Source organism: Mauremys mutica, chromosome 1, assembly GCF_020497125.1.
Source record: "Mauremys mutica isolate MM-2020 ecotype Southern chromosome 1, ASM2049712v1, whole genome shotgun sequence".
NCBI classification, from domain to species: Eukaryota; Metazoa; Chordata; order Testudines; family Geoemydidae; genus Mauremys; species Mauremys mutica.
This window is the reverse complement of record NC_059072.1, coordinates 363,374,727-363,394,330: the sequence shown is the minus strand read 5'-3', so window position 1 is coordinate 363,394,330 and position 19,604 is coordinate 363,374,727. Positions and strand designations below refer to the sequence as shown.

Sequence of the window (19,604 nt, the reverse complement as noted above, 5' to 3'; positions counted from 1 at the left end):
AAACCCACTACTATTTGGCACCCCAATATTTCTATGATGGTGTGTAGGGCCAAATTCAAGATGCCTGTGCCAGTGGGAGACTATCCCAAGAACACTTCCCACCACTGGTGTGACAGGTCTTGGCCATTTCTTGCAAATACCCATTTAATTTCATTGGCATTATGATGCACGGTAACCAAGACTCTGCGCCCTTCCTGTTTGCAGTAGATGACTGGTTTTGTAAATCAGGGTGTAAAAGCAATGTTTGTAAAGCAGTTAGATCCATTCCAAGGGGCACAGGTCTAACAATAGAATACAACGTATAAGACACTTTAAACCGACTATATTGAAATTTGGGTACATGAAATTCAAAATCACATCTCCTGATTCCCATACAGTATGACAGAAATATTTTTATAAGGATTATGATTTACTTTATGCACAAAATTAACAAGACGCATAGGACACCAACGTTTAAGACATATACAATGATTCTCTAGATACACAAAAACAGAATTATTACTTATAAATGGGTTAATAGCATAATGGTATTTTCCTTCAGTTATTTCCAAACATACATCCTGAGGTTGGAGGGCATTTTTGTTAAATTCATGCCCAATTCCAAGTTCCTCTAAACAGGCTTTCAATTCACATGCTTGCTAGTAACTAACCCCAATAAACATTGCATTGCCTGCACTTGGGACTTCTGGTTTTCTGCTTTCAGTCTGTATAGCACGAACCAGAGGAGAGGGTGAATGGAAAGCCCTCTAACACCTGCTGTCTGCTGTTTGTACTTGGGTGGCTTAGGTAAGCTCCTAAGTAGCTCTGTTTGGATGCGTGGCGCCATCTGCTGTTGTGTTGGGAGATAACAAGGCCGAAGAGGTAAAAAGGCCAGTCCAGCTGGGTGGTTAGAGGCTCCCAGACTGCACCCCGGGGGTGACAACCCATCACACTCATACCCTCTAGAGCCCAAATTAGGCCCCCAGGAACCTGTGACACAAGCATGAGGGAGGGACTGTAACCCACCCCCCAAAATCCAGATGCAGCTAAGATAGTTAAGACCAAAGCAGACTGTGAAGAACTTCAAAAAGATCTCACAAAACTAAGTGATTGGGCAACAAAATGGCAAATGAAATTTAATGTGGATAAATGTAAAGTAATGCACGTTGGAAAAAATAACCCCAACTATACATACAACATGATGGGGGCTAATTTAGCTACAGTGAGTCAGGAAAAAGATCTTGCAGTCATTGTGGATAGTTCTCTGAAGATGTCCACACAGTGTGTAGTTGCAGTCAAAAAAGCAAACAGGATGTTAGGAGTCATTAAAAAGGGGATAGAGAATAAGATGGAGAATATATTATTGTCCTTATATAAATCCATTGTACACCCACATCTCGAATACTGAGTATAGATATGGTACCCTCATCTAAAAAAAGATATACTGGCATTAGAAAAGGTTCAGAGAAGGGCAACTAAAATGATTAGGGGGTTGGAACGGGTCCCATATGAGGAGAGATTAAAGAGGCTAGGACTTTTCTGCTTCGGAAAGAGGAGAATAAGGGGGGATATGATAGAGGTATATAAAATCATGAGTGGTGTGGAGAAAGTGAATAAGGAAAAGTTATTTACTTTTCCCGTACTATAAGAACTAGGGGCCACCAAATGAAATTAATGGGCAGCAAGATTAAAACAAATAGGAAGTTCTTCACGCAGCGCACAGTCAACTTGTGGAATTCCTTGCCTGAGGAGGTTGTGAAGGCTAGGACTATAACCGAGTTTAAAAGAGAACTGGATAAATTCATGGAGGTTATGTCCATTAATGGCTCTTAGCTGGATGGGTAAGGAATGGTGTCCCTAGCCTCTGCTTGTCAGACGGTGGTGATGGACAGCAGGAGAGAGATCACTTGATGGTTACCTGTTAGGTTCACTCCCTGTGGGGCACCTGGCTTTGGCCACTGTCAGGAGACAGGATACTGGGCTAGATGGACCTTTGGTCTGACCCAGTACGACCATTCTTATGTTCTTAACTCCAAGACTTTGGTTTGCTGATCTTCCTTGAGCTCCTGGGAGTTTCTAGACTTGCACTGAGAGCAGAAAGATGTCTCGCTAAATATCATGTAGTCTCCTGTTCTTTTTCCTTTCAGGAAGGAAAGTTCAAATTCCTCGGACATGCCCAGTCCATTATGTCAGCTGTCAATGACACCAAATTCAACTCTGCAGTGTTCCTACTCACCGGGACACCTGGTCAGGAAGGTGTGCATCTCTGGATCTCTATCCCCTTCTGCTTAATATATGTTATTTCAATAGTAGGAAATTCAGTCATTCTGTTCATTATAAAAACAGATCCAACCCTCCATGAGCCCATGTACATCTTCCTTTCCATGTTGGCTGTCACAGACCTTGGCTTATCGATATCGACCATGCCAACGACACTGCGGCTATTATTATTTAACTCTAGAGAGATCAGCGTTGATGCCTGTTTTGCCCAGCTGTTCTTCATCCACTCGCTTTCATACATTGAATCCTCCATGCTCTTGTTGATGGCCTTTGACCGCTTTGTCGCGATCTCTAACCCACTGAGATATGCTTCCATTTTAACGCCACCGAGAATAGCCAGAATGGGACTTTTCTTTCTGCTAAGATCGGTGGCCCTAATATTCCCACTCCCTTTTCTCTTGAAACGGTTCCGATACTGTCGAGCCAATGTCCTCTCCCATTCCTACTGCCTGCACCAGGAGGTCATGAAGATGGCTTGTTCCGATATCACAGTCAACAGCATCTATGGCTTGTCTATTGAACTCTTAATGGTGGGTTTGGACTCGTTGCTTATCTTTCTCTCTTATGTGATAATCCTCAAAACTGTGCTGAGTGTCACATCCCACGCGGAGAGACACAGGGCCCTGAACACCTGCATCTCCCACCTCTGTGCCGTCCTGCTCTTCTACATACCAGAGATTGGCTTGTCTGTGATACACAGATTTGGGAACAGCTCTTCTCACTTCCTTCAGATTCTCCTGGGCTATGTCTTCCTGCTGGTCCCGCCTCTGATGAACCCAATCGTGTACAGTGTGAAAAGCAAACACCTTCGTTCAAGGATAATCAGGCTGTTCATCAAGTGAAGGTTGTGACACTCTGTGCCTCAGGGGAATTCCCTGCACCTCCATGTTCATCCTTATAATATGATTGTGTTGTATCCAGTGCAAAGTTTGTCATGTAAAGTGTCTCCGGAAGGCTCATGATGCACTGAGCATTGTTGTTATAGTGATGTTATAGTAATTGTTGTTACAGTAATGTTATAATAATGTTATAGGTTGTAATTTCATGTATATAGTTATGAGGATGAAAATGTATCATCATGAATTAAAGCAAGCCCAGAAAAACACTCTCCAGGAGCAGAGGGGCAGTTCACACCTCATCAGGGCATGTATGGGACAAACCCAGCCCAGCCTCACAGGAACAATGGACACTGGCCTAGGCAACAAGAAAGGATCTGTTGGACTCTCAGGTGAGACATCCCTCTTCCTTTGGTCAGTTTGGGACTGTGATGGGGTAATGCTCACCTGACTCTGAAGGGGGAGGGGGCAAAGCCAAGAGGGAAGAAAGAACATGATAAAAGGGAGAGACATTTTCCATACTCTTCCTCTCTTTTCCACCTACATGTACAGACACCACCACCAAGCGACTGAAGCGCTGATCAAAGGGGAAAGCCTGGCTGAAGAGCAACCAGACAGGCTGTGGTTAGAAGTATCTAAGTTTGTAAGGACACTGAAAGTGTTAAGATCAGCTTAGAATGTGTTTTGCTTTTATTTCATCTGACCAAATCTGACTTCTTATGCTCTGACTTATAATCACTTAAAAATTGTCTTTGTAGTTAATAAATCTGTTTGTTTATTCTACCTGAAGCAGTGCGCTTGGTTTGAAGTGTGTCAGAGACTCCCCTGGGGATAATAAGCCTGGTGCATATCAATTTCTTTGTTAAATTGATGAACTCATATAAGCTTGCAGCGTCCAGCAGGCATAACAGGACAGTGCAAGACGGAGGTTCCTAGGGTTGTGTCTGGGACTGGAGATATTGGCTAGTGTCATTCAGTTGCGCAATCCAAGGAGCAGCTTACAGGTCAGAGGCTGTGCGTGAACAGCCCAGGAGTGGGGTTCTCATAGCAGAGCAGGGTCAGTCTGACTCCCAGAGTCAAGGACTGCAGTGACCTAGCAGATCAGTGGTCCAGAGAACACCAGAGGGGAACATCACAAAGGCTCACCTGGCTCCAGCACTGGTGACACGGCCATGACAAACACAGGCCACCTATTCCATCCTGGACACTTACATCTGAGATGACATGAGCTACTGATCTCCACTTTGTACACAGAGGTTGCGAAGGGGTCTAAGGCTTGTAGCCATGCGAGAGGGGCTGCCTCCCCCACCCCACACTGGTGAGGAAGGACAGTGAACTGGGGAAAGGAGACTAAGGCTGAAAGTGACTGTGTTCGTGCATAGCCAGGGCACTGATAGGACGTTGGCCCATAAAAAGCTGTATCGGTGGCCACTCTAACCTCCAAATTCCTGCCTATACAGTCAGTAAAGAGAAGGAATGTGAATGTTGGTTCCCATTAGACCTGGCCTGTTACTCGTCCGGTCTCTGCTTAAACATCCATGGGCCATGAAGAAAGCTGCAGAGCTGTTCTGCAATCGCAGTCCTGGACCTTCCTGAGCGCTCTGGGTGCTGTGCGATCCATGGGGGCTGCACCAGATGTGGACAGGGGCTTTTCATGGGGCACAGACCCGCACCCTTCCCCTACGCCCTGTGCCAGGTGCTTGTGACTGAGAGATACGATTATCGCCAGAGACCCAGGAGAAGCCATTCTTGGAGCTCCCACCCCCTTGTTGATGAACCCCGACCTACCAGAACAGGGCTCCTCCCAAACCTCTATTCCCAAACCAGAACCCCCGAATCCCCAGCCAGACCACTCTTGCCCTCCTGCAACTCCAGAGCCACCCCCTGCTGTTGATCTGCCCCAGTCTCCTCCAAACCAACCTGGATCAGGCTGCTCCACACCTGGCTGCAGCTTGGTGCATGCAGCTGCCCACTGGGCCTGGAGCACAGGTGATCTGGAGCATCTCAGGGGGGCAGGGGGCTCAAGTCTCCCACAGGGGCCCTGGTGGGGGGATGGGGTAAAAAGACTCCGGTTGCTCTGTGGGGCCCAGGCTGACGGGGGGTTACCTGCAGCAAGGAGCACCCACTGGTCAGGGAGCCCGTTCACTGAGTGCCAGTGTTGCCTCCTGCCCAGCATGGTCCAGGACCCCCACCCTCCCAGGCCTCCGCATTCGAATGGTGGCGGGGCTGGGGCAGGCGAACAGGGTAGGGGAGCTGCATGCACAGCACCCTCCCACCAGCGCTGCCCCAGGCCAGGCAGGGGACCAAGAGCCCAGGGAGGAGGCAGGGGTTGCACACAGCCGAAACTGGGGAGCCCAGCTGTCCACAACGTGCAGCAGCCAGAAACCCCTGACCTGGGCCGAGCCCCCCCCTCCCCGCCCCTGACCCTGCACTCACTCTGCCAAGTGGTAGGAGCTTCTGGGGGGAGGAGGTAAGGGTGGAGCAGAGCCGCCGTGCCTGAGGGCTCCTCTCTGCCCCCGTCACCGGCAGGAGCCCTCAGCTGGCCGGCTGGGTGTGGGAGATGCCCCATGCCAGCTGGCCGAGAGGAGTGGGGCAGAGGGGCTGGGAGTGGAGAGGAACCAGCAGCAAGTGGAGGGCCGGGCCGGGCCAGCAGGCCAGGACTCATTTTGAGTGTGGGCCCAGAGACATGGCACCATTGGCACCATTATTAATCCAGTCCTGAGACAAATCCTGTGCATGGTGCCCTCTTTGTCGGGCTGCCCTGGGCAGCCAACCATACCTCCCACCCCAAAGGCCGGCCCTAAAGGTGAGACCCTAGAATGTGTCCGGCGAGATAGGGGAGTGTTAATATCCTTATACCAGGCACTGAGGAGACCTCCTCTGGCAAACTGTGTAAAAGTCTGGTCACTCCTATTCCAGAAAGGTTAATTTAAACTGGAAGAGGTGCAGGGAACGTCTCCCTGGATGGTCAGGGCAACGGAGGACCGGGCTTACATGGAGACTTAATGAGCCTGTCTGGTTTAGCCTAACACAACACAGAGTGAGCAGGGATTTCACTATAAATACACTGCGGAACGGGGGAGTAAACACCAGGGAGGGTGAAGCTAAAGGACAGTGCTGACAAAAGAAGAAATAAGTAGAAACAGGCCAGGACTAAACTCAGTCTGGAAAGGAGAAGGAGGTTTCTGACCATCTGAGGAGGGAGGTTCTGGAACAGTCTCCCAACAGGAGCAGTGGGGGAAAAACAACCCAGCTGGTTTTAAGATGGAGCTTGACAGGATTATACACCGGATGATATGTTGGAGTCACCTGCCATAGCAGGGGTCTGGAGTCATTGACCCAGGAGGTCCCTTCCAGGCCTTTGTCCCTATGGGTCACATTCACCCATTTTGCGTTATTAGAAGTCTTTCCCTCAACCCTCCCACTTCCCTGGTTTTTGTCACTCAGACAGCAAGCAGCAAAAGACCAGAAGTACGAAGCGCAGACAATGCAATGTTTATTGGAGTTGGTTTCCAAGCAAGCATATTTCGAACTCCTCACACCATCCGGGCTCATCTCTGTATGCTGAGTCTGCTCCCCAGTGTTCGAATCCCAGCTCTGACGCCGCAAAGTGTTTACCCCACGTCCCCTTCCCAGCTCTGATACCGCAAAGCCTTGCCTGTGTCCCCATACCCCATCCCCTGTTCCCATTCCCCCCCGTAGCAAAAATGATTCCAATTTCCCTTCCCCCCACTTCCTGTTCGACCCCAGTTTATATAGTAATAGTCTCAGCTGTACCTTAACCAATCATTTTTCTGAAATTTAACTAACTGATCCTAACATACTGTAAAATAATACTCTACCCAATTATATCCCACTACCCTAATTAACTTACACCTAGGAAATTAATTATACAGCAGAGAGAAACAATTAGAGAACCAGACAGATTAATTATAGACAAGTGGGGGCCATAAAGATAAAACAATACAGTGTTTCACAACCACAGCCATTGAGAAGTGGTTTCTTGCCAGACAGGATGCTAACAAACTAAGTTTCCTTTATCCATCTTAATCGCCTTTTTTTTTTAAATCTGCTGGTGATGGGCATTATTAGGACAGAATCAGCTCCCTAACAGGCCTAATACCACCTTATTTCAGTGTGACGGGTTTGGGATGTGAGGACATGACCGTTCACTTCCCAGCTTATGGTTGCCCCTGCTGCTTAGCCTCAGAGGCCTCAGACTATCCTAGTGAGAGAAGGCCCAGACACAGGCAGATGTGGTTTTGATTCTTTGTTTTTATACCCCTGTAACTAGTTAAGTGATAAAAATACACCTAAGTTCTGAAAGAATAGGCAGGCAGGTCTGAATATTGGTCCTGCCATGAGCGCAGGGGACTGGACTCGATGGCTTCTCAAGATCCCTTCCAGCCCTAGAATCTATGAATCTATGAATCTATATCCTAACGAGTGACACTGGGAGCTCTTGTGGAGTTGCTTGTCCACTATGGCCCTGCTCTGAGCACTGGTCGATGGATTTGTCCGTCAGCAGATTCAGGAGAAAGCATGACTCAGCCTTATCATCAGGAAAAGGAATTGTTCTTGGGTTCCTCATGTACTGCAAGGCAGTGGAGAAAATTATATATATATACACATATATATAGCGCTTCACTCCAGGACACATAGGTACAGAACCATTTTCACCATGAACTGGCCATGTGTTTAGACTCATTTCATGATACAATGGGCCACACTCAGAATTGGAGGGCCAGAAAGGGTGTCTGTGGGAAGGTCATAACTGCAAAATCACACCGTGCTCAAGTAGGCTGCAGAACTCCCGGCCACAAGATATCAAGGGGGCCAAGAGTTTAGCAGGATTCAAAGAGGGACGGGATGTTTATATGGGCAACCAGAAAATCCAATTATAGTAGTGAGGATTGTTTTAAAAAGTCTTGGAAGGGCTCTAAACCTTCCTGATTTACATCATTAAACATGTCTAACTAGTGGCTGTCATGGAGATATTTTCCCTGGGAGCAGGTTATCTCACAGCTGTCTATTTCAGGGCTTCTTCCAACCTTCTTCTGCAGCATCTGGTACTGGTCACTGGATACTGGAGCTAGATGGACTGCAGGTCTGATCCAGTCTGGCAGTGCCTATCTTCCTGTTGGTGGTGTAAATCCAAGACTGTGTTTTTGCTGATTTTCCTCGAGCTTCCAGGAGTCTCTAGACTTGCACTGAAAGCAGAAATGTATCTTTTTAAATACATATTTAGTCTCCTGTTTTTTTCCCTTTCAGGAAGGAAAGTTCAAAACTCCTCAGACGTGCCCAGTACATTATGTCAGCTGTCAATGACACCAAATTCAACTCTGCAGTGTTCCTTCTCACCGGGACACCTGGTCAGGAAGGTGTGCATCGCTGGATCTCTATCCCCTTCTGCCTAATATATGTTATTTCAATATTAGGAAATTCAGTCATTCTATTCATTATAAAAACAGATCGAACCCTCCATGAGCCCATGTACATTTTCCTTTCCATGTTGGCTGTCACAGACCTTGGCATATCGATATCCACCATGCCGACGACACTGGGTATATTCTTATTTAACTCTAGGGAGATCAGCCTCAATGCCTGTTTTGCCCAGCTGTTCTGCATCCACTCGCTTTCATACATTGAATCCTCCATGCTCTTGTTAATGGCCTTTGACCGTTTTGTCGCGATCTCTAACCCACTGAGATATGCTTCCATCTTAACCGCACTGAGAATAGCCAGGATGGGACTTTCCTTTGTGCTAAGATCGGTGGCCCTTAACATCCCACTTCCTTTTCTCCTGAAACGGTTCCGATACTGTCGAGCCAATGTCCTCTCTCATTCCTACTGCCTGCACCAGGAGGTCATGAAGATGGCTTGTTCAGACATCACAGTCAACAGCATCTATAGCTTGTCTATTAAACTCTTAACGGTCTGCCTGGGCACTGTCCTGTCTCTGGTTAAATATCCGCGGGCCATGAAAATAAGCTGCAGAGCTGTTGTGGAGTCACATTTCTAGTATTTCCTGAGCGCTCTGGATGCTGCATGATCTATGGGGGCTGCAGCTACTGTGGACAGGGGCTATTCAAGGGGCACGAACACCCACCCTTCCCCTATACCCTCAGCCAGGTGCTTGTGACTGAGTCGCAGGAGGAGCCATTCACGCAACCCCCGCTCTCCATTGATGAATCTGCACACAGCACACCTGCTGAACCCACTTTCCACAGAGGCAGGGCAGAGCTGCGTGTGTGAGTGAGGATCTAACACTCAGGAGTCCTGGCAAGAGACTCAGGCTCAGATTCCCTCCTCCTCCCCTCGGTTTATTCTGCCCCAGGAATGTAAAGGAGGGAAACAGTCCTCATCTCCCCAAAAGACGCACAGCTATCTCCGATCCCAGCCCAGCCCATTGATTGTAGGTTAACCCCTTTCAAAAGGTAAAAGCAGGACACATGCAAGAGACCCATCCCATCTGTGACCCAACCCTTCTACTCTTCTTCCCCCTTGAGGTCCAACCCCCTGCTCCTCCAAGGCCCCTTCCTGTGCCCCACCTCTTCCTCCAAGACCCCACCACTTGCTCCTCCTCATTACCCGAGGCTCCAACCGCTGTCCAGGCCAGAAGCCAGAGCCGGGCCATGATAAAAGCTTCCCAGGGAGCTAGAACCACAGTAAGGTGCCCCAGATACTCCACAGGGGATGGGTGGCCCAAGGGAAGCCCCCACTCTGTCTCCCCATCCCCCAGGATGTTCAGCCCAGGAAAGTTCATGAGTCCAGTGCTCCCCACCATGGCCTGGGCTCCCCAGGCAAATCTTACCAAAACCAATCTCAGGCCTGATCAGAGGGGTGAGTTCTCAGTGGAAGAGGAAGAACAGTGGGTGGGGTCTCAGATAAAAAATCATAGAATCATAGAATATTAGGGTTGGAAGAGACCTTAGGGGGTCGTCTAGTCCAATCCCCTGCTCAAAGAAGGACCATTCCCCAACTAAAACATCCCAGTCAGGGTTTTGTCAAGATGGGCCTTAAAAACCTCTCAGGATGGAGATTCCACCACCTCCCTAGGGAACCCATTCCAGTGCTTCACCACCCTCCTAGTGAAATAGTGTTTCCTAATATCCAACCTAGACTTCCACCACTGCAACTTGAGACCATTGCTCCTTGTTCTGTCATCTGCCACCACTGAGAACATCCGAGCTCCATCCTCTTTGGAATCCCTTCAGGTGGTTTTTGAAGGCTGCTATCAAACCCTTCCTCACTCTTCTCTTCTGCACACTAAATATGCCCAGTTCCCTCAGCGTCTCCTGATAAGTCATGTGCCCCAGGCCCCCTAATCATTTTCCTTGCCCTCCGCTGGACTCTCTCTAATTTGTCCACATCCCTTTTGTAGAGGGGGGGCCCAAAACTGGATGCAATACTCCAGGTGTGGGCTTACCAGTGCCAAAAAAAGGGGAAAAATCACTTCCCTCAATCTGCTGGCAATACTCCTGCTAATACAGCCCAATATGCCATTGGCCTTCTTGGCAACAGGGGCATACTGCGGACATTTCTGCAGTACTGCTACTTAGCCAGTTGGTCTCCAGCCTGTAGCAGTTCATGGGATTCTTCCTTCCTAAGTGCAGGACTCTGCAATTGTCCTTGTTGAATCTCATCAGATTTCTTTTGGCCCAATCCTCCAATTTGTCCAGGTCACTCTGAACCATATCCCTACCCTGCAGCATATCTACCTCTCCCCCTAGGTTAGTCTCATCTTCGAACTTGCAGAGGGTGCAAGTAATACCATCATCCAGATCATTAATAAAGATGTTGAACAAAACCAGCCCCAGGACTGACCCCTGGAGCACTCTGCTTGATACCGGCTGCTAACTAGACATTGAGCCATTGATCACTACTGGTTCATCCCGACAATCTAGCCAGCTTTCTATCCACCTTATAGTCCATTCATCAAATCCATACTTTTTTTAACTTGCTGGCAAGAATACTGTGGGAGTCCATATCAAAAGCTTTGGTAAAGTCAAGATATATCATATCCACCTCTTTCTCCATATCAGCAGAGCCAGTTATCTCATCATAGAAGGCAATCAGGTTGGTCAGGCATGACTTGTCTTGGTGAATCCATCTTGACTGTTCCTGATCACCTTCCTCTCCTCCAAATGCTTCAGAATGGATTCCTTGAGGATCTGCTCCATGATTTTGCTGGGGACTGATATGAGGCTGACCTGTAGTTCCTCAGGTTCTTTTTCTTCCCTTTTTTAAAGATGGGCTCTATATTTGCCTTTTTCCAATCGTCTGGGACCTCCCCCGATTGACATGAATTTTCAAAGATAATGGGCAATGGATCTGCAATCACATCTGCCTACTTCCTCAGCACCCTCAGATGCATTAGCTCTGGATCCCATGGACTTGTGTATGTCCAGCTTTTCTAAATAGTCCTGAACCTGTTCTTTCACCACAGAATGCTGCTCACCTCCTCCCCATACTATGTTGCCCAGTGCAGCAGTCTGGGAGCTGACCTTGTCTGTGAAGACTGAGGCAAAAAAAAGCATTGAGTACTTCAGCTTTTTCCACATCATAGAATCATGGAATCATAGAATATCAGGGTTGGAAGAGACCTCAGGAGGTCATCTAGTCCAACTCCCTGCTCAAAGCAGGACCAATTCCCAACTAAATCATCCCAGCAAGGGCTTTGTCAAGCCTGATCTTAAAAACCTCTAAGCAAGAAGATTCCACCACCTCCCTAGGTAACCCATTCCAGTGCTTCACCACCCTCCTAGTGAAAAAGTTTTTCCTAATATCCAACCTAAACCTCCCCCACTGCAACTTGAGACCATTACTCCTTGTTCTCTGCTACCTCTGAGAAAAGTCTAGATCCATTCCCCTCTCATTCTTCTCTTCTGCAGACTAAACAATCCCAGTTCCCTCAGCCTCTCCTCATAAGTCATGTGCTCCAGCCCCCTAATCATTTTTGTTGCCCTCCGCTGGACTCTTTCCAATTTTTCCACATCCTTCTTGTAGTGTGGGGCCCAAAACTGGACACAGTACTCCAAAGGAGGCCTCACCAATGTCGAATATTGGCAACAAGGGCATACTGTTGACTCATATTCAGCTTCTTGTCCACTGTAACCCCTAGGTCCTTTTCTGCAGAACTGCTGCTTAGCCATTTGGTCCCTAGTCTGTAACAGTGAATGGGATTCTTTCGTCCTAAGTGCAGGACTCTGCACTTGTCTTTGTTGAACCTCATTAGGTTTCTATTGGCCCAATCCTCTAATTTGTCTAGGTCCCTGTAAACGGGTGGGACTCACCCCTGCGGCGCCTCCTACTGGTTGCTCTGCGAATTTAGCTCAGTCCAGCCCTGGAGCACCCTCTGCAGGCTGGTGATCCACCTGTTTGTAGGCCCCCGTGTCCCTCCCTGGACCCGGTGCCCTTCTACATGGGGCGCTGCCCCCTAGCAGCAACCCCCTTTCTCTCTGGGTCTCCCTTTCTCTCTCAGGAAAGCCCCACCCTCTATCCCTACCTTGCCTCAGTATTTGGCTACTGCCAGTCATTGTCTAGCCCCACACTCTGGGGCAGACTGCAGTATCAGCCTACTCAGCACAGGCAAAGTTGGGTTTGGACCTGCTGCCTTGGCCTACCCCTAGGTTGCCCCCTGTAAACCCCAGTACCTGTTGGCCCACTGCTAGGCCGCAGCCTGGGGCTTTCTAGGCTGGAGCTCCCCGGCTCCTCAGCCTTCCCCAGCCCTGCTGCACTCAGGTATCTAATCTCAAGCTCCTAAGCAGCCAGGCCCGTCTCTCTCTATAGCCAGAGAGAGACTGTTTTGGCTCCTGGCTTCCCTGGCCTTTTATAAGGCCTGTGGCTCAGTTTGGGGCGTGGCCCCAGCTGCAGCCACTTCCGCAATCAGCCTAGCCTGAAGGCTGTCTTCTCAAGCCCTGCCAGGCCACTTTTTAAACCCCTTTGAGCAGGAGCAGGGTCCACCCTGCTACAGTCCCTCTGTGCAGGTCCCTGCACAATGCCCCCTTCAGCAGATCCTGCGGGCAATAGCTTCTGTGATAGATCCTGGTAGCACATCTCTGCTGAACCTGTCCTAGCAGGGAGCTGGAGAGGGTCTTAGAGCACTTGTGAAGTTACTGAGATGGTGGGTGGGCCTAGGTACCAGTGAATCACTGAGATCTGTGCATAACTTTGGATCCTGGGTCCCTTTTCATTCCTCAGGGAGAAGAGAAGGGACTTTCCCTCCTGGAACTATCCAAGGGAAATTTCCATGAACATCTCCTCCCCTGGCCTGCACTCTGGGTTGGTGATGCAGAAAAGGGGGCTGCCAGGTAGAAAATGGGTCCTATATTATTCTATTATTTATTATTCTATTTTATTTTCTTTCAGCAAAATCACAGCTGTGAAAACATCATTGTTATCACTTGGCCACCCTCATGGTAGCCATATGACTAATTGGAACCATGCAAACAGATATGACAAGCCCGGAGTCCAGGAGGAGAGCCTTTAGCTGTGATTTGGCCTCCTCCAATTTGCCATTTGCTGCAATGCCGTTTAGAGCTGGTGCCAACTAAGCCAAGCAGCTGAAGTTCCCTTATGGCCAAGTGGCCCCAAGGGAATGTGCAGACATGCTTCATAAAGACAGTTCCCTCCCTATCTGAACTGACACTGCCTGCTGCCCGTGCTACCTGTTTGATGACTCCTTGTCCTTTAGGGTGAAGATCTCTGGTGTCAGCTGCTCCCCTTCTAGCAGGAATTGGGTACGTTGGCAGGTTCCACTATCTTTAAAATGCAAAGGGAAGGGAAATGGCTGCAAGTTGTTTCCATTTGCAGATGTTCTGTGCAGCGGCAGAGGACTCAGCTGGGCTGTCAGGGTGACTCAGTGACAGTGGCTGGAGGGCAGGCAGCACTAGGTAGCTTGGGAACCCCTCCCCTACATCTGCCCTTGCTCCACAGGGGTTATTCAAGCTACACAGAAATCTGACTTTTAAAGCAAGCTCGGACTGTTAAATCTCAGTGCTGACTGAGCGATGGCTTTTCTTGAGCTGTTTCTTCTCTTCTTGCCTGTTTTCCAGAATCCTGCTACTAAACTAAGATGAGCCGTGCAGGTTTCACTCAGTACAGCCATAACATAAACATCCCAATAGTTAATCCAATGTAGCTCTACAGCAAACATCCCAAGAACTGGGTTTAACAGACACATTCATTATGGCATCTCAGCTCCATGTCTGCGCCAATGCCATTTCTGGGTGCTACGGATTTTATGAATACAGGGCAGAGACATTCAAAGAGAGAGAGAGAGAGAGAGAGAGCAATGGACGACTTTCCTGTGTGAAAGGAAGTTCCTTTTCCATGAATATTCATGCATTTGACTTTGAAATCCTCTTCCTGCAAACCCTCAGTAGCAAGTGCTGGGGTTACTTCGTACTAGAGAGTGAGAGCCCATGGAATGAATATTTCATATCCTGATCCCAATGCCTGTTACCACTCCGGATACAGGCTACAGACTGACAGACCAGAACCTGAGGAGAACCAGTCACCTATTAACCCAGGGACAGAGGAGCTACTACACTTTTGTTTGCTGACAAGTGACTGACTGATGGGTGAGACGCTGGGATCTTTTCAGGTTCTGAAGAAATCCCGATGACAGAAGCAACATTTTAACTCCCAGTCTAACCTGAGAAATCATCTCTGAAAGCAGATCAGAGAGGAAAGAATGGGTTGACGTGTGTGTGTGCTAAAGTACAGATGTGTAAATGTTATGGCAAAACTTTTCATTGTAATACAAATATTGCAAACTAAACTTTCATGACATGCCTGTATATTGAAAGCCAGCAGCAGAGTTGTTGGAATCTCTACAGGAAGGAACAGTGGTAACTTTAATGCTTAATGGCTATTGCTTCAGAAAGTATTTCAGAAGTGCTCCACATACTGTGTGCAATGGGTTTGTGCTATTAACTCTTTGTTCAGTGAACAGTTGTATGATACTGTCTCCTGATAACTGACTAGAAGCTGTTTCTAACAGTTATATTCATGGTCATGAACACAATCCCTCTGCAATATCTGTGAAAGACTTTCCAAAAATTCCAGAGAGAACAGAACCGCTGGGCTATGTTTCAGCAAAGAGTAGAGCTGGGGTGCAGGAAAGTGGAGTGTAATAGAGGTTCTATGTAACTTACACTCATCACCTCTTACAGGAGCATTGCTCAGGTAATTTGCACACTCAAATGGATATTAGTGCAAACCTAGTGCTTTCACTATTCTCCCATTTGTAATACGATCCCCTTCCACGCCCAGCTGAAGTAACACTCTGTGTTAGCTTGTAACTTCCCAAATATCTAAAAATGCCTCATGGGGAGAGGATGCAGGTCCTGTGAGGATGAAAAGAAGGCTGTAGGATGATCAAACACTCTGGATTCAGTCACCTTTTGCCAGGGAAACATTTCAGCTTCCCTTGCAGGGATTCTTGGGGTCAGAGTGTATCACCGGGAGCATCTGGTAAGGGAAAGTAAATAGAACCCTGTTCTGACTGAATTTACACATGTAGATCTGGAGTGATGCACTTGAAGTCAATATTATTGAATTAAGAAAATGGCAATAAGAATTTATCTCATTATTGCAAAGAGGCAGTGGCATAATTTTGAAGTGTCAGGAGTGGAGAAAATTATATATATATATGAAAAACATTTATAAATATCTTCAATCGAGGACACACAGATGCAAAGACCATTTTCATCCGGCCATTTGTTTAGATTCATGTCATCACACAATGGATCACACTCAGAAGTGGAAGGCCAGAATGGGTGTCTGTGGGAAGGTCACAATTGCAAAATCACACAGTGCTGAAGGGGGCTGCGGAACTCCCAGGAACAAGGTATCAAGGGGGCCAAGAGTTTAGCGGGATTCAAAGAGGGACTGGATATTTATATGGGAAACCAGGAAATCCAATTACAGGAATGAGGATTGTTTTTAAAAAGTCTTGCGAGGGCTCTAAATCTTCCTGATTTACACCACAAAATATGTCTAACTTGTGGATGTCAGGGAGAAATTTTCCCTGGGAGCAGGTTATCTCACAGCTGCCTATTGCAGGGCTTCTTCCACCTTCCTCTGCAGCATCTGGAACTGGCCACTGGATACTGGGCTAGATGGACTGCAGGTCTAATCCAATCTGGCAATGCCTGTCTTCCTATTAGTGGTGTAAATCCAATACTATGTTTTTGCTAATCTTCCTTGAGCTCCTGGGAACCTCTAGACTTGTACTGAGAGCAGAAAGATGTTTCATTGAATATCATGTAGTCTCCTGTCCTTTTTCCTTTCAGGAAGGAACATTCAAAACACCTTGGAGCTGCCCAGTACATTATGTCAGCTGTCAATGACACCAAATTCAACTCTGTAGTGTTCCTGCTCACCGGGATACCTGGTCAGGAAGACTTCCATCTCTGGATTTCTGTCCCATTCTGCCTAATATATGTCATTTCGATTGTAGGCAATTCAGTTATTCTGTTCATTATAAAAACAGATCCAACCCTCCATGAGCCCATGTACATTTTCCTTTCCATGTTGGTCATCACAGACCTTGGCTTATCGATATGTACCATACCAACAACACTGGGGATATTATTATTTAACTCTAGGGAGATCAGCCTCTATGCCTGTTTCACCCAGGTCTTCTTCATCGACTTTCTTTCATACATTGAATCCTCCGTTCTCTTTTTGATGGCCTTTGACCGCTTCATTGCGATCTCTGTCCCACTAAGATATGCTTCCATCTTAACCCCACCGAGAATAGCTAAGATGGGACTGGTGGTTGTGCTAAGATCCGTGGTCCTAATATTCCCACTCCCCTTTCTCCTGAAACAGTTCCGGTACTGTCGAGCCAATGTCCTCTCCCATTCCTACTGCCTACACCAGGAGGTCATGAAGATGGCTTGTTCTGATATCACAGTCAACAACATCTATGGCTTGTCTATTAAACTCTTAACAGTGGGGTTGGACTCATTGCTTATCTTTTTCTCCTATGTGATGATCCTCAAAACTGTGCTGAGTGTCGCATCCCATGTGGAGTGCTTCAGGGCCCTGAGCACCTGTGTCTCCCACCTGTGCGCCATCATGCTCTTCTACTTACCACATATTGGCTTGTCTGTGATACACAGGTTTGGGAACAGATCTTCTCACTTGCTTCAGATTTTCCTGGGCTACATCTACGTGCTGGTTCCGCCCCTAATGAACCCAATCGTGTACAGCATGAAAAGCAAACACCTTCGTGCGAGGATAATCAGGGTGTTCCTTAAGTGAACAGTGAGTTCATCATCCAACTTCTGGTTCCGCTCCCGTCGCGCCGCCGAAGAAGGACCCTTTGCCGAAATGCCACAGGCAATAGCGGCAGTCATTGAGCTGCTCAATTGCCTGCCGCTGTTTTCCGCGGCACGTCGGCAGAAGGTCCTTCTTCGGTGGCATGACGGGAGCGGAACCAGAAGCTCCCATTTGCCCCGTGGGGAGCGCACAAAATGCCGTCCCCCGAATCCTGGCACCCTAGGCGACCGCCTAGGGTCGCCTAATGGAAGCGCCGGCCCGGCCGAAACCCCACCCCCTGCTTCTCCTCTTTATCTGAAGCTCCAACCCCTGTCCAAACCCAAAGCCAGAGCCAGGCCATGGTAAGATCTGCCCAGGTTTCCAGAACCACATAAGGAGCCCCAGACCCTACTCCTATCCTGGGCAGGTGGCTGGTGGGCCCGAGAGCAGCCCCCATCTTCTATCACCAAACCCAAGACATACCCCCAGGGAAGTTGGAGAGTCCAGGTCTCCCCACATTGGCCCACAATTGGAAGAGCAGGGGACAGAGATTTGAGGGAAGAGATGAGGCAGAGGGTGTGGCAAGCCTGAACCAATGCTAACCGCAGCAGGCAGGGCGGGGGAGTCTCCTGAGGAAAGGAGGAGGATGGGGCTGGAGGGTAGGAGAGTTTGTGTTTTGGAGAAGACTGAAATAATGTGACCCCACAAAGGGGGGTCTTGTTTTAAGTACCCCAGGCTGAGAGTGAGTCATTGCAAGTACCAAAGAGGGAAGGGCAGGGAGCCTGCAGGGCTACCTCAAGCCCCAAGGGGGCACTCTGGGGTGGTCCCCATCCACAGGGACTTGGTCAAAGTGGGCTGTACTCTTGGAAGCTGTTAGCAGCTGTTAGAGAATTAAGTTGGGCCAGTTCTGTTCCTGTATCTCCAGAGCAAAGCCTGTCTAACTTAGCTTGTAATGAGATGTGAGATAGATGAGTATAGATGTGTGGCAGCTGCCTGTTATTTTACAACCATTATCTCCAATGCTTTGTGCTGTTTTCCAATAAACCTCCTAGTTTTAAGGAGGCTGGGGGTGACTGTATAGCTCTGGTCACAATCACCCAAAGGGAAGAGACTGAGGTGTCCAGTTAGACCTGCTTGGTGATGTCGGGGACTCGAACCCCAACAGCGAAGTTCGTTGTCTGACCGCAGAGAGACCAGGCAACACCAGCAAGGTCCGATCAAAAGTTCTTTATTGATAAGTGCACGTATCAGTAAAGAACAGCTCGTATCCGAAAAGAACCAGCCCCCTCTTTACAGCTTAGTATTAGCTTATATAGACAGTTTTATTACGTCATAGATCATTCACTAGAGCAATCCACCCCCTTTGTCTAACAACTAGAAATTAGACACCTTTTAATATATACGCATGCCTAGTCTCTACAATATTGAATTGTTAATATCTCAACAAGCGCCAAAGGTTAGGAATGTGAGGGAGTTAAAAACACACCGAACACTAAACCAGGGAGTTAGTCAGAACTGTGAGATGCTTGTGTTTCTTATCGGTCCTTCAAACACTGTGTCTTAACACAACACAGCTGGCATCAGCCCCCTCACTTATCTTGCTCTTTCCCAGGGCTTTGTGAGACAATTCTGCCTGTCAGTATTTCACTCTGGGTTTTCCCAGAAACCTCTGCTAGCCTGATTTTAGTCAGGTTGGCACAACTGGTTTTGTGCTACATCTTTATTCAGGCCTAACAATCCCCCCTTTGTCCCTAGAGGACCAACGGGACTCTTGGGACAACAAAGTACTGCTTGGCAGGGCACAACCGGGTTACGGTTTCTTCAGTTGCAGACGAAGCTACAAATCGCCTTCAGAGGTAACAGTTCATTGGTCTGGGGCACTGACTATAAATCAGGTAGGTATACCAAGGGGTCTAATGTCCCAGATGTCTCGGTAAACAATTCAGTCCCACATGCATCCTCCCCATGGACCCAGCAGGATTCGGTATGTGAAAGCTACACCCACCCTAACTGGTCCATATGCTTGGAAGTAGCACTATGAATATCCACACTTTCATCCAGAAAGTGTCCAAGTATGTTTGCATGACCACAGATCAGATGGTACTCCTGACGTGTCTGTAAGGGCAGTGGGCCGAGTCCAGTGGTCAGGATCAATTTAAACATACTAGATCCCACTGCAATGCCTTCCCAGCCTCAGTGATATTCAATACCATCCCTGTCAGTAACTTCTGGGTC

The 19,604-nt window shown here is 48.0% G+C and overlaps 2 protein-coding genes across 2 annotated transcripts; both read left to right on the top strand.

The window, feature by feature from the left end:
- The first annotated feature begins 2,165 nt into the window (after positions 1-2,165).
- Positions 2,166-3,101, top strand: LOC123352292 (olfactory receptor 51G2-like). Its single transcript, XM_044992155.1, has one exon. It carries the CDS (start codon positions 2,166-2,168, stop codon positions 3,099-3,101), a length of 936 nt encoding a protein of 311 aa, XP_044848090.1.
- A 13,335-nt stretch (positions 3,102-16,436) lies between these two features.
- LOC123365667 (olfactory receptor 51G2-like) lies at positions 16,437-17,372 on the top strand. The gene has a single exon (XM_045008454.1). The coding sequence runs from the start codon at positions 16,437-16,439 to the stop codon at positions 17,370-17,372; it is 936 nt and encodes a 311-aa protein (XP_044864389.1).
- Positions 17,373-19,604: the final 2,232 nt, after the last annotated feature.

Bases quoted from the DNA above. Each gene is read 5' to 3' on its own strand.
- LOC123352292 (XM_044992155.1), top strand. From the start codon at position 2,166: ATGTCAGCTGTCAATGACACCAAATTCAACTCTGCAGTGTTCCTACTC.
- LOC123365667 (XM_045008454.1), top strand. From the start codon at position 16,437: ATGTCAGCTGTCAATGACACCAAATTCAACTCTGTAGTGTTCCTGCTC.